Source organism: Emys orbicularis, chromosome 2, assembly GCF_028017835.1.
Source record: "Emys orbicularis isolate rEmyOrb1 chromosome 2, rEmyOrb1.hap1, whole genome shotgun sequence".
NCBI lineage: Eukaryota > Metazoa > Chordata > Testudines > Emydidae > Emys > Emys orbicularis.
Genome location: NC_088684.1, coordinates 299,434,353 through 299,448,750, shown reverse-complemented (window position 1 = coordinate 299,448,750; position 14,398 = coordinate 299,434,353). Strand labels below are relative to the sequence as shown.

The window sequence follows — 14,398 nt, the reverse complement described above, 5'->3', positions numbered from 1 at the left end:
AACCCCGACACTGGCACCCCCCAGCTGCGATGCAGCTGCCCCGAATGCTGGCCTAGGGGAGAGCCTGCCAGCGAGGGGGCAGCTCGAGTTGGGGAGGGGGCTTGGAATGTGCCCAAAGGGGGCAGTTGGCAAAAGCTGTCAGAGAAGAAGGAGGGAAGGAGAAGAACCTAGGTCTGCACTAGCGGCGGAACCGGAGGATAAAAGCAGGGGACTGTGACGCGAGAAGGCAGAAAGGAGGAAAATAGAAAAGGTTTCGGGGCAGGAGAAGCACAGAAGACCAGAGCTGGGTACGTGAGCAGAGACTCTTCAAGGGAAATAAAATCTCCAGCCTTACTGGAGCCCAAGTCAAGGGGAAAAACGGAACGGAAATATAATTAATGGAAAAGGAATTGACTGAAAAGCTGGGTTAGATGAAAACGAGAAACCCTCCCCCACAGGACCCACCGTAACGAAGAATTAACAGGCAGCTGGTTCAAAACACCCGAAAGGAAGTGATTCGTCACCCAACACGCAGTCAACCTGTGGAACTCACTGCCAGGGGATGTTGAAGGCCAAGACTATAACAGGGTTCAAAAAAGAACTGGATCAGTTCCTGAAGCGTAGGTCCCTCAATGGCGATTAGCCAGGCTGGGCAGGGACACGACCCCATGTTCTGAGTGTCCCCAGCCTGTTTGCCAGAAGCTGGGGCTGGACGACAGAGAACAGATCACTCCACATTGCCCTGTTCCAGCCCCTGGCACTGACCCGGTGGCAGGCGGGATCCTGGGCTAGCAGCCACGGGGCTGCCCCAGTCTGGCCGTTCTGATGACTAACCAGCGGTTGAAGGAATCCAGCTGAAGGGGGCTTAGGGACAAGACACCCGGCTTTTGGCCACTGGGCGGAAGAGGTGCAGCGGCGGGAACATCCTCTCTCTGGAACACGTCAAGCTGAAGGGCAGCAGGAGCGGGCCGTAGAGCCGGGGCGGAAGAGCTGATGCTACGGTGGGCTCCGCTGCCAGGGGAGGATGAGCAGCGTGTGGGAGCTCACACAGGGCAGGGGGTAGCAGCAGCACCGGTAGGACGTGCTGGGAACGGGCCGTGTTACCGGGCCTGGGACTATTTGGTGGATCCCGGATGAAGCTGGAACCACTTAGAACGGCCCCTTTGCCCTGATTTGCCTCGGTGGCTCCACAGTTACCCCACCCAGGCCAGGCACCCTGAGCGGGCACGCAGGGTCCTGTCCCAAACGCGTGGGGGGAGGGGGACAATGGGCTGGGGGGCCCAGGGAGCTCCGTAACCCGTGGGACGAGACCCCAGAGCAGACGGGGCCCGGAGACTTCTCAGAGACATGAGACCCAAGGGCCTGGCCTGGGTCCCCAACCAGCCCCTAGGGGCTTGGCCCCTCATCCCCCTGCCCGTTACTCTGTTTGCCTGAGCCCCCGTACAGCCCGAGTGGGTGTGGGGGGTTCTGAGTCGCAGCCCCAGCCCCATGGCAACCCCCAGACCCCTCACCTGTTAGGGGGGCATGGCCAGAGCCCATTCCAGGCATGGGGGGGAGAGGGCAGATGAGATGAGATCACAGGCCAATCGCCATGGTAATGAAGTGGGGCTCCCCATGACACCCTCTCCCCCCAGGACTCAGCCCCACCCCCTGCCCCAGACGAGAGCTGCAGCTGCACTTGGCTTTTATTGGCGGACAGGGCACAACATGAACCTGGGCCCCCACCACCTTCCTGCGGCCATGGGCCAGGTCCTGCCCGGGGTCGGGGGGCGGAGCCAGGGCCCAGCCTGGGGGCAGAGCAGAAGGGGGGGCCGGGAGCCCCGCCCGGGGGCAGAGGAGGGGGCTGGGGCTGGTCCCGGTCCCAGCCTGGGGGCAGAGCAGAAGGGGGGGCCGGGAGCCCCGCCCGGGGGCAGAGGAGGGGGGCCCGTGGCCGGGCAGGGCCCCAGCCCCAGAGGTAGGTGCACAGATCCAGTGTCTGCGCCGGGCTCGGCACAGCTGAGGCGGGAGCCGCGTGGGCGCCGGGTTCAGTCCCTGCAGCCGCCATGGCCAGGCCGGGCTCGTCCCCACTCAGGGCTGCTCCGTGGCCTGTCTGCGGACGAGCTCAGCGTACAGCCCGCCCCGGCGCAGCAGCTCCGCGTGGGTCCCGGCCTGGGGAGAGACCGGGGGGAGGGGGGGTGTCACCAGAGCCGGCAACGCCCAACGGCTGCTCTGCCCAGCCTTGGTCCTGTGCCCCCTGTACCCCCCGAATACTTCTGTGCCCCTCCCACCTGGGGACCACCCTGCCCCGTGCCCTCGTACCCCCCCACCCGGGGACCGCCCCACCCCAGAACACCCCATACCCCCAGAACACCCATCTCGTCCCCGCGCCCTCATATCCCCCCCAGAACAACACCTTGTGCCCCTCCCTCGAGGACCCCCCCACAACCCCCCCACCCAGGGACCACCCCACTCCAGAACACTGTCCCACAGAGCTGCCAACCTCCCCTGCAGGACTCTGCCCCCCCTCACCTCGGCCACACAGCCCCGGGCCAGCACCACGATGAGGTCGGCGCACTGGATGGTGCTGAGGCGGTGGGCGATGACCAGCACGGTGCGGCCAGCCATGGCCCGCTCCAGCGCCTCCTGCACCAGCTGCTCCGACTCCGTGTCCAGCGCGCTCGTGGCCTCATCCAGGATCAGCACCGACGGGTTCTTGAGGAGGGCCCGGGCGATGGCCACGCGCTGCTTCTGGCCCCCCGACAGCATCACGCCGCGCTCGCCTGCGGGGACAGGGCCAGGGCTCCAGGGGGTGATCGATTTCAGGCCACGGGGTCGTTCTGCCTATCCCAGGGCAGGGACCCTCCCCCCAGGACCCCAGCTCTGGCCCATGGCACCCGCTGAACTAGAGCAGGAGCAGGGCTGCCCCGGCTCCACTGACCCCGCGTGATGGAGACCCGCTCCCCCCCCCCAGCCGTATTCCCACTTGCAGCGGGTCTGGCGGCTGCAGCCAGCGGCTCTACGTCTGCCAGTCGGAGCCGGAGCTACTGGCCCACGGCAGCCACCCCCCACGGACGCTGCCCACTTGGCTCCAGAGCCGCGGGCAGCAATGGGTGAGCGGGGGGCAGAGGAAGGTGCCAGGGCCCTGCGCTCACCCACGATGGTGCCATAGCCCTGGGGGAAGCTGCGGATGAAGCTGTCGGCATTGGCCAGCTGGGCCGCGGCGTAGACCTCGGCGTCGGATGCGTCGGGCTTTCCAAAGCGGATGTTCTCCAGGATGCTCGTTCCAAAGAGCGCAGGCTCCTGGGGGGGGGAGGGGGAGACACTGCTTCAGTACCGGGAGCAGCCTGACCTCCGCCACGCCCCCCCCTTGCGCCCCACTCCCCCACCGCACCGCCTCACTGTGCCCCATTCCTCGCCAAGCCCTGCTCCCCCTGCGCCCCGCTCCCCCCACCGCACCGCCTCACTGTGCCCCATTCCTCGCCAAGCCCTGCTCCCCCTGCGCCCCGCTCCCCCCACCGCACCGCCTCACTGTGCCCCATTCCTCGCCAAGCCCTGCTCCCCCTGCGCCCCGCTCCCCCCACCACACCGCCTCACTGTGCCCCATTCCTCGCCAAGCCCTGCTCCCCCTGCGCCCCGCTCCCCCCACCGCACCGCCTCACTGTGCCCCATTCCTCGCCAAGCCCTGCTCCCCCTGCGCCCCGCTCCCCCCACCGCACCGCCTCACTGTGCCCCATTCCTCGCCAAGCCCTGCTCCCCCTGCGCCCCGCTCCCCCCACCACACCGCCTCACTGTGCCCCATTCCTCGCCAAGCCCTGCTCCCCCTGCGCCCCGCTCCCCCCACCACACCGCCTCACTGTGCCCCATTCCTCGCCAAGCCCTGCTCCCCCTGCGCCCCACTCCCCCCACCGCACCGCCTCACTGTGCCCCATTCCTCGCCAAGGCCTGCTCCCCCTGCGCCCCGCTCCCCCCACCGCACCGCCTCACTGTGCCCCATTCCTCGCCAAGCCCTGCTCCCCCTGCGCCCCGCTCCCCCCACCACACCGCCTCACTGTGCCCCATTCCTCGCCAAGCCCTGCTCCCCCTGCGCCCCGCTCCCCCCACCACACCGCCTCACTGTGCCCCATTCCTCGCCAAGCCCTGCTCCCCCTGCGCCCCGCTCCCCCCACCACACCGCCTCACTGTGCCCCATTCCTCGCCAAGCCCTGCTCCCCCTGCGCCCCGCTCCCCCCACCACACCGCCTCACTGTGCCCCATTCCTCGCCAAGCCCTGCTCCCCCTGCGCCCCGCTCCCCCCACCGCACCGCCTCACTGTGCCCCATTCCTCGCCAAGCCCTGCTCCCCCTGCGCCCCGCTCCCCCCACCGCACCGCCTCACTGTGCCCCATTCCTCGCCAAGCCCTGCTCCCCCTGCGCCCCGCTCCCCCCACCGCACCGCCTCACTGTGCCCCATTCCTCGCCAAGCCCTGCTCCCCCTGCGCCCCGCTCCCCCACCACACCGCCTCACTGTGCCCCATTCCTCGCCAAGCCCTGCTCCCCCTGCGCCCCGCTCCCCCCACCACACCGCCTCACTGTGCCCCATTCCTCGCCAAGCCCTGCTCCCCCTGCGCCCCGCTCCCCCCACCACACCGCCTCACTGTGCCCCATTCCTCGCCAAGCCCTGCTCCCCCTGCGCCCCGCTCCCCCCACCACACCGCCTCACTGTGCCCCATTCCTCGCCAAGCCCTGCTCCCCCTGCGCCCCGCTCCCCCCACCACACCGCCTCACTGTGTCCCATTCCTCGCCAAGCCCTGCTCCCCCTGCGCCCCGCTCCCCCCACCACACCGCCTCACTGTGCCCCATTCCTCGCCAAGCCCTGCTCCCCACCGCACTCCGCTCCCCCCATGCCCCACTCCCCACCGCGCCCCGTTCCCCCTGCGCCCCGCTCCCCCCCATGCCCCGCTCCCCCCTGCGCTCTCCCGCCCCCTCACCTGGCTGATGAAGCCAATGACCTGTCCCCGTAGCCACGAGGGGTCCAGGGTGCAGAGCTCACATCCGTCCAGTGTGATGGCCCCCTGCATGGGCTCATAGAAACGCTCCAGCAGTGCCGCCACCGTCGACTTCCCTGCAGGGCAAGGGGATGAGGCTGGCAGCAGCATGGGCCACGACACAGCCCGGGCACACAGCGCCCCTAGCACTGCCCACAGCCAGGGAGGGGCAGGGGACAGGGCTCTGACCCGAGGTGGTGCCGAGACAGTCGCTGTTCGGGACTCCTGGGTTCTGGCCCCGACTCTGGGGTGCAGGGGGCCCGAGTAGGCTGGGAGCCAGGATGCCTGGGTTCTATCCCAGCTCTGGGAGGGCGGCGGGGCTGGGAGCCAGGACCATTCCCCCGTTCCCTGTGAGACCTTGGCTCCCCCCGCCCCTCTCTGGCCTGGCTGCCCTGCAAGACCCCACCTGTGACAGACTCGGGTGGGGGGGGTGCTCAGGGCCCAGGGGCAGTCAGGGGGTGGGGGGAGGAACCTGGGCACTTCCTGTGGTACCTCCTCCCGACTCGCCCACGATGGCCACTGTCTTGCGAGGGGGCAGGGTGAGGCTGAAGTTCCGCAGCACTGGGCAGCCGGGGCGCGTGGGGTAACTGCGACAGCAAGAAGACAGGGGTCAGGCTGGGCAGGGCAGACAGGGCCGCCAAGCGCTGGGCAAGAGCAGAGCAGGACAGGCCCTGGGAGAAGCTGTACAATTGGGAGGGAGGGGCACCGGCAGAGTTGGGGGGGACACCCAGGGCTGGGCTAGCAGGGGCTGCGAGTCGGGAGTGAGGGGCACCGGCAGGGCTGGGCTAGCAGGGGCTGCGAGTCGGGAGTGAGGGGCACCGGCAGGGCTGGGCTAGCAGGGGCTGCGAGTCGGGAGTGAGGGGCACCGGCAGGGCTGGGCTAGCAGGGGCTGCGAGTCGGGAGTGGGGGGCACCGGCAGAGTTGGGGGGGACACCCAGGGCTGGGCTAGCAGGGGCTGCGAGTCGGGAGTGAGGGGCACCGGCAGAGTTGGGGGGGACACCCAGGGCTGGGCTAGCAGGGGCTGCGAGTCGGGAGTGAGGGGCACCGGCAGGGCTGGGCTAGCAGGGGCTGCGAGTCGGGAGTGGGGGTGTGACGTTATTGACATAAACTGGGACCATATAGATCATTGTTGCAACCAAGGTCCTGTAGTGGCACCCAAATCTTGTATAAAGGGGGTCAAATGGGGTGTCTTAGACAAGGTTATGGTTTACTGGTTATGATTATGCTGTCTATATGTGTGTATCAATTTTGTAGTTGAAGTTATGAATATTGGCTCTATACTGTCTGTATGGCAAACTTATGCTATGCTGCTGGGTGACATCCCAGACAAGCTGGGATTAGCTCTGCCTAGCCTGCTTGATGGCCCATTAAGGACCATCAGCTATACAATGGACCCATTGAGAGAAGTCCAATATGCCTTCAGACTCAGCAAAGTATGCAGGGACTGGCCCATGTGACTCCAGGCTCCATTTTGTTGTAATTTTCCACAGTGAGAACAAAGAGGTGTTCTTACACCTGGAAAAGACTATATAAGGCTAATGCCTCATCTCCATTGGGTCTTCAATCCTGCTTCATACCTCTGGAGGAACTTTGCTACAAGCTGAAGCTTTGAACAAAGGACTGAGGACCCATCCCAGCGGGGGATGTATTCCAGAGACTTGATTTGAACCTGCAGTTTATTCTATCGCTGCTGCAAGCCTGAACCAAGAACTTTGCCATTACTGGATGTAATTGATTCCATTTAACCAATTCTAACTCTCATCTCTACCTTTTTCCTTTTATGAATAAACCTTTAGATTTTAGATTCTAAGGATTGGCAACAGCGTGATTTGTGGGTAAGATCTGATTTGTATATTGACCTGGGACTGGGGCTTGGTCCTTTGGGATCAGGAGAACCTTTTTCTTTTACTGGGGTATTGGTTTTCATAACCATTTGTCCCCATAACGAGTGGCACTGGTGGTAATACTGGGAAACTGGAGTGCCTAAGGAGATTGTTTGAGAGACTTGCGGTTAGCCAGTGGGGTGAGACCGAAGTCCTCTTAGTCTGGCTGGTTTGGTTTGCCTTAGAGGTGGAAAAACCCCAGCCTTGGGCTGTAACTGCCCTGTTTGAGCAATTTGTCCTGAGTTGGCACTCTCAGTTGGGTTCTGCCAGAACCGCATCGTCACAGGGGGGCACCGGTGGGGCTGGGGAAAGGGCGGTACAGAGGGTGAGGAGAAGGACAGGTGCCCATGCCCTAGTGCCCAGTGGCGCAGACCATGCCCCCCCCCCAGGCTGCCCTCACCTGAAGCAGACGTCCCGGAAGCAGATGTGGCCGAGCAGGGAGTGGCTGGGGATCTGGTCCCCCCCAGACAGGGACACGGTTGGCTCCAGGGTCATGAACTCAAAGACACGGGCTCCAGCGCTGAGGCCTCGCACGACCTGCGGGGACAGCGATGAGGTGGGACTGCCCGATGCCCTGGTCACCATGTCATTGGGGCAGCCCCGAACACGGCCCCATTTGCGTCACCCCCCCACGGCCAAATGGCGCCGTGTGCTGGAAGGGCCCTAGGCAGTGGGGGCCCGGCCCGTCTCCCTTGCCCACCTGACAGTCTGGGGCCAGGACAGGGGTGCAGCAGGAACCCCCGTCACCACCGTTGTGCCTCAGGGGTCCCTGCCTCAGTTTACAAGGTGCAGCAGCCGGGCCAGAGCAGGGCGTACAGATAAAGAACCACCAGCTGCACCTTCAACCAGCCGGACAGCCCGGCGCTTGTCCCAGCGCCCTCTGCCCAGGAGCCATCCTGGGCCAGGATCCCAGAAGCAGCAGGGAAGCCCTGTGAACCGGCTGCTGGGACGGGTCACCCCGGCCTTAGCAGGCTGTGTCATGGTGCTAGCCCCAGAAGAGCGGGGTGGTGTCAAGGGAGGCCCGAGCCAGCCCCTGCCCCACCTACCTGTCCAAACAGAACGGAGATGTTGGCCATGGACCTGCCAAGACAAGGGGAGAGCGCTCTGCTCAGCACTGGGCATGGGGACAGAGAACCGTAGGACTGGCAGGGACCTTGTGAGGTCTCTACTCCCGTCCTCTGCACTCACGCCAGGGCCAAGTATTATCCAGACCATCCCTGACAGGGGTTTGTCCAGCCTGCTCTTAAACATCCCCCGTGACGGAGATTCCACAGCCTCCCCCAGCAATTTATTCCAGTGCTTAACCACCCTGACAGGTAGGAAGTTTTTCCTAATGTCCAAACTAAGCCTCCCTTGCTGCAATTTAAGCCCATTGCTTCTTGTCCTGTCCTCCGAGGTTAAGAAGAACAATTCTTCTCCCTCCTCCTTGTAACAACCTTTTATGTGCTTGAAAACTGTTCTCATGGCCCCTCTCAGTCTTCTCTTCTCCAGACCAAACAGACCCAGTTTTTTCAATCTTCCCTCAGAGGTCATGTTTTCTAGACCTTTCATCAGTTTTGTTGCTCTTCTCTGGACTTTCTCCAATTTCTCCACATCTTTCCTGAAATGTGGCGCCCAGAACTGGACACAATACTCCAGTTGAGGCCTAATCAGCGCGGAGCAGAGCGGAAGAATCACTTCTCGTGTCTTGCTTACAACACTCCTGCGAATACATCCCAGAATGATGGTTGCTTTTTTTGCAACAGTGTTACACTGTTGACTCATATTTAGCTTGTGAGCCACTATGACCCCCAGATCCCTTTCCGCAGGACTCCTTCCTAGGCCGTCATTTCCCATTTTGTACGTATGCAACTGATGGTTCCTTCCTAAGTGGAGCACTTTGCATTTGTCCTTATTGAATTTCATCCTATTTACTTCAGACCATTTCTCCAGTTTGTCCAGATCATTTTGAATTTTAATCCTATCCTCCAAAGCACTTGCAACCCCTCCCAGCTTGGTATCGTCCGCAAACTTTACAAGTGCATCTCTGCGCCATTATCTAAATCAGTGAAGATATTGAACAGAACCGGCCCCAGAACTGATCCCTGCGGGACCCCACTCGTTATGCCCTTCCAGCCTGACTGTGAACCCCTGATAACTACTCTCATGGTGAGCCCCACCCCCCAGACCCCACACTGGGGGGTGCAATGCACACGACCTTTGCTCTCTGACCTTTGCACTGTCTGCGAAGCCACCATGAAGGACATGAGGTCTCCAGGCGAGAGCTCCTCCCCAGCCATGAGGGATCCCCCCACAAAGATGGTGCCCAGCACGATACCTGCAGGGGCAGAGAGCGGCACGGCGACATGAGGGCTCCTGGCCCCCCACAGGGACCGGGACACAGGAGAGAGGAGTGTCACGGGAGCAGCCTGCAGCCCCCCTCAGACGCATGGGCTGGCATGGCGCCCTCATGCCAAGGGATGCCGAAGCATTTCCCTAACAACCTGGAAAGGCAGCCACCTCCAGGGTGGAGCGCAGCAGCTGACGCCCGGCTGAGTGCACAGGGGCGGGCTGAGCCAGGCCAGGGGGCTCATGGAGGGCAGCTGGCTCTGCGTGGTCCAGGCACACCCTGTGGGAATTCTCCACATCCCAGTGAGTCTGTCCCTAGGGCCTGGGGGTCGTTCTGTCCCTGTGCCACGGGGGTCAGGGCGAGGTGGAGATATACCTATCTCATAGAACTGGAAGGGACCCCGAAAGGTCATCGAGTCCAGCCCCCTGCCTTCACTAGCAGGACCAAGTACTGATTTTGCCCCAGATCCCTAAGTGGCCCCCTCAAGGATTGAACTCACAACCCTGGGTTTAGCAGGCCAATGCTCAAACCCCTGAGCTATCCCTCCCCCCACTAGGGCTGCCTAGGCTGGCTGGAGGCCCCCCACAGAGACTCATTGACTGCAGGTTAACCTGGAGCCAACTGCTCCCCCAGCTCTCTGCAGGGAGCCAAGCCGAGCCCCTAGCCAGAGCAGGGCTGGGGGAGAGGGGGTGTCACAGCCATGGGGCTCGTGGGGGATGGGACGGGAGAGGGGTCACCAGGGCCCTACAGTAGCATGGCTGACGGGAGCCCTTGGGGTGGCCAGTCCGGACTGCGTCTCTGGGCTACTGAGGGCTTGTTCCAGGCAACTGAGAAACCTGCTCTGGGGGGAAAAGTCTCCTGGTGCCGGGGCCGATCCTGGCTGGGCGAGTCGGTCCCTGCAGAGCACACGAGGCTCCCTCAGAGCCCGGCTCAGAGGGACTCGCTGGCAGAACTCGCAGGGGAAAGGGGGAGGGCTGGAGCCCCCCGGCTCTGTCAGGGGCTGTGTGGCCCACCTTTGTGAACGGCCAGGACCTGGGGGTCTGGTGAACTGCATGGGGCGCTCCCGGGGACTGGTTACAGCAGGGCCCAGCCACGCGCCATCCACTCACAGTTCAACACCACGTTGGACAGCCCCTGGAAGACAGCGATGCCCATGCCCAGCTTCTCGTTCAGCCAGCTCGACCGATCCACCTCGTGGCAGTACAGGCTGCAAGGCAGGGGAGAGGCGGTGTCCCACACCAGGGCACCAGTTGTGGGGCTGGCAGCTGCAAGGCCTTCTTTACAGCACCTCCCCGCACAGCGCCCCCTGGTGCCTACGGGAACCAGCCAGGGCCTGGGGGTGGCACCTCCCTGCACAATGCCCCTAGTGCCTACGGGAACCAGCCAGGGCCTAGGGGTGGCACCTCCCCGCACAGCGCCCCCTGGTGCCTATGGGAACCAGCCAGGGCGTGGGGGTGGCACCTCCCCGCACAGCACCCCCTGGTGCCTACGGGAACCAGCCAGGGCCTGGGGGAGGCACCTCCCTGCACAGCGCCCCCTGGTGCATACAGGAACCAGCCAGAGCCTGGGGGTGGCACCTCCCCGCACAGCACCCCCTAGTGCCTACGGGAACCAGCCAGGGCGTGGGGGTGGCAACCCCCTGCACAACGCCCCCTGGTGCCAGGCTGGGGGGCAGGAAGTGGGCCCAGATGGGAAGGAACAAGGTACAAGGTCCCAGCTTTGGGGTCTGGGCAGCAGGGAGCATGTGTGCGTGGGGCTGGCGGAAGTGGGGCAGGGTGGGGACAAAGCCACTGCCCGGTACTTACGCCACCTCTCTGTCCTCCATGGCAAAGGCCCGCACGGTCCGCACGTTTCCCAGCGCCTCGTCTGCCACCCCCGTGGCCTTGGCCACCTGCAGAGACAGTCACAGGCCACCTTGCTCTGCGGGCACCGCCTGCCCGGCTGGCTGATGGGGCAGGAGGCGCCATGGCCGGGGCACCTGCCACCTCGATGCTCCCTCCGTACCGGGGACCCACAAATGCACAGCCACCGTGTGCGCCTGGCGGGGCTGGGGGCTGTATGTTTCCTGGGCCTGGTGGCGGGTGTTACCGGCCCCTGGGCCTGGTGGGGGGTGTTACCGGCCCCTGGGCCTGGTGGCGGGGGGGGGGGGGGGGCGGGGTGTGACGTTGCACTCCATAATGTTTTATGGAAATATGCTTATGAGTGGGAATACGATGTAACTGGAATATGCTTTATGGAAAAGGTCTCGTAAGGTATCATTACAAAGGTTATTACCTACTGAATACATTCCTCCTATTTGTATGTATGTAGGGGATTGGACTAGATACCTCCTGAGGTCTCTTCCAACCCTAATCTTCTAGGATTCTTGTATCTGAAGCTAGAAATATGTAGTATTACTCTGGGGTCCTATTGTAATTATGCAAAGTGTGGGCCATTAATGGTGGTTTGGAATCTTGATGGCTCCCATTGACTAGGACCATTGGTTGTAGATGGTTTATTTACCTGCAAGCCTTCCTGTGTACGCGTGGGCCAGCCCGTGGGTAATGAAAAATAAGGTCTCACAGGACATGTGACCATGTCACATGATACTGGAATCCATCTTAAATCTGGTACTTTTCCATTTAGAAGGAGGGGTGGGGACCCAGAGAGACAAAAGATTCCCACCTTGGGCCAAAGCTATAAAAGGGGGTGGAACAGAACAAAGGGGGCTGCCAGTCATGAGAACACCCCTAGTTTCGACCTAACATGTCTGCTGGAACTAACAAGGTCTGTACCAGGGGAAAGGATTGGGCCCAGACTAGGAAGGAGTCTAGTCTGTGAAAGCAGCTTATTGGAACATCTCTGAGGGTGAGATTTACCTGTAAACAGTTTCTTAACGTATTAGGCTTAGACTTGCATGTTTTGGTTTATTTTGCTTGGTAATTTACTTTGTTCTGTCTGTTATTACTTGAGACCACTTAAATCCTAGTTTTTATACTTAATAAAATCACTTTTGTTTAATATTAAACCCAGAGTAAGTGATTAATACCTGGGGGAGCAAACAGCTGTGCATATCAGCATTATAGAGGGCAGACAATTTATGAGCTTACCCTGGATAAGCTTTATGCAGGGTAAAACGGATTTATTTGGGGTTTAGATCCCATTGGGAGCTGGGTGTCTGGGTGCTGGAGACAGACAGGCTAAGCTGTTTTCAGTTAAGCCTGCAGCTTTGGGGGCGTGGCCCAGACCCTGGGTCTGGGTTGTAGCAGGCTAGCGTGTCTGACTCCACAAGGCAGGGTTCTGGAGTCCCCAGCTGGCAGGGAAAACGGGCTCAGAGGTAACTTCAGCACGTCAAGTGATAGTCCCAAGGGGGTCTCTGTGACTGCACACGTCACAGGGGGTGTTACCTGTTCCTGGGCCTGGCGGGATAGGCTGCGCAGGACGGAGCCAATCAGGGCGCCGGCGCCCACCAGGCTGGGCATCACCACCAGCAGGAGCCCAGTCAGCTTGGGCGAGAGCAGGTAGAGCGAGGTGAAGCAGCCCACAATCTGCGTGACGCTGCGCAGGCCCTGGAGGCAGAGACTCAGTCAGCGGGATCCCGCGTGGCCCCCAGGCCCTCCCAGCAGTGCCAGGAGAGGCCAAGGGTGGGGCTCACGTGGGCACTCAGCACCCAGGGTGGCTGGGAGAGGACGGGGCTGCCCGGGGGGGGGGGGGGACGGGACGGGACACCCAGGGCTGCTCCGATCGGCCTCACCTGGGAGATGACGAGTTTGAAGGAGGATTTGAACTCCTGGATGTCGGTCGTGAGCCGATTCACCAGCTGCCCTGTCCGGTTGGCATCAAAGAACGCCACGTCCTGCCTGTGGGGGGGGAGACGGGCTGGGGGGCGGGGCCTGCAGGAGCTGCTGCCTCCAACCCCCTCACCCCTCCAGCCCCCCAACCACCCCACACCCCCTTCCTCCCAAGCAACCCGTCATTCCCCCAACCCCTTGCTCCCCAAACATACCCCCCCACTGCAGCCATTGCCCCCAGCCCCCCCCCCCGCCCACTCCTGCCCTTTCCCCCTTTCCCCTGTAGGCATCACCCCCCCCCCCCCAACCCCCAAGCGGGAGGATTTACCGCAGCAGGGATGCGAAGAGGGTCTTGCGCATGCTGCCGGCCACTCGCTCCCCGACCCGCGCCAGCAGCACGATGTAGCTGAAGGTCAGCAGCCCCTGGGGATGGAGGAATGGCCACAGCGGGTCAGCCCCGAGGCCAGCCCAGCGCCCTGCCCAACAGCGCCTGCGGGAGCCCCACCGCCGTAGATCTGGAGTGACCGGCCCCTCCTGGAGTCTCATCCCAACCCCAGCAGGCAGGGACCAGCAGCGGCTTTCACATCCCTGCCACACAGGAGGTGCCAGGACTTGAACCATTCCTGGGTGTAGCACCCTGCGCGGGACTAGTGCAGAGCCCTGCTGCGGGGCTGGGATCCCGCGGGCCCCGCTGCCATACTAGCGGAGAGGGATTAAACAACAGTCCTGCCCAGGGCTCTACCTGGGTATTCTTGGTACCTACATAAACCTCCTCTCTGAATCTTCCTCAGGCCCTGGCCTCAACAACCTCCTGTGGCAGAGAGTTCCACAGTCCAATCACACATTGTGGGACTGTATTTCCTCGGATCAGTTTGGAACGTCCCACCATTTAATTTCATGGACTAGCCCCTTGTGTTATGAGTCAGGGAGCACCGCCAGGCACGATCCCACTGATCTAGGCCAGTCGTTATTTTATAGACTTCTCACGCCGCCTCTCTACGGTAACAATCCCAGTCATTCCAATCTCTCTTTGTAACAGAGCGTTTCCAGGTCCGGGGTCATCTCTGTGGCCCTTGTCTGAACCCCCTCTAGCTCTGCAATATCCCGTCTGGGACAGAGCGTCCGTGCTGCACACAGGATCCGGAGGAGGCTGCGCCATTGGCTTATAAAAAGGCATTCGAATAGTCTCTGTTATTCACCACCCTAGTCCTTAAGCATCCCAGCATCACCTCAGCTGTGCACGGAGCAGAGATCTCCACTGAGCTGTCGGCAGGGACGCCCAGATCCCTTTCCCGGGCTGACACAGTTAATGTCGAGCCCTGTCAGGTGGACAAGTCCTTGGTACACCTCTACCTCAACATAACGCTGTCCTCGGGAGCCAAAAAATCTTACCGTGTTATAGGTGAAACCGCGTTATATCGAACTTGCTTTGATC

At 62.3% G+C, this 14,398-nt stretch overlaps 1 protein-coding gene across 1 annotated transcript; it reads right to left on the bottom strand.

Annotated features, from left to right (window-relative positions):
* Positions 1-2,046: 2,046 nt before the first annotated feature.
* Positions 2,047-13,357, bottom strand: ABCB8 (ATP binding cassette subfamily B member 8). The gene is made up of 13 exons (XM_065399280.1): positions 13,292-13,357; positions 12,927-13,032; positions 12,580-12,741; positions 10,999-11,084; positions 10,303-10,400; positions 9,076-9,181; positions 7,911-7,944; positions 7,265-7,401; positions 5,474-5,568; positions 4,925-5,058; positions 3,111-3,258; positions 2,488-2,738; positions 2,047-2,127 (listed from the first exon to the last, which is right to left on the bottom strand). The coding sequence occupies exons 1-13, from the start codon at positions 13,321-13,323 to the stop codon at positions 2,047-2,049; spliced, it is 1,470 nt and encodes a 489-aa protein (XP_065255352.1). The 5' UTR covers positions 13,324-13,357.
* Between the last annotated feature and the right edge of the window lie 1,041 nt (positions 13,358-14,398).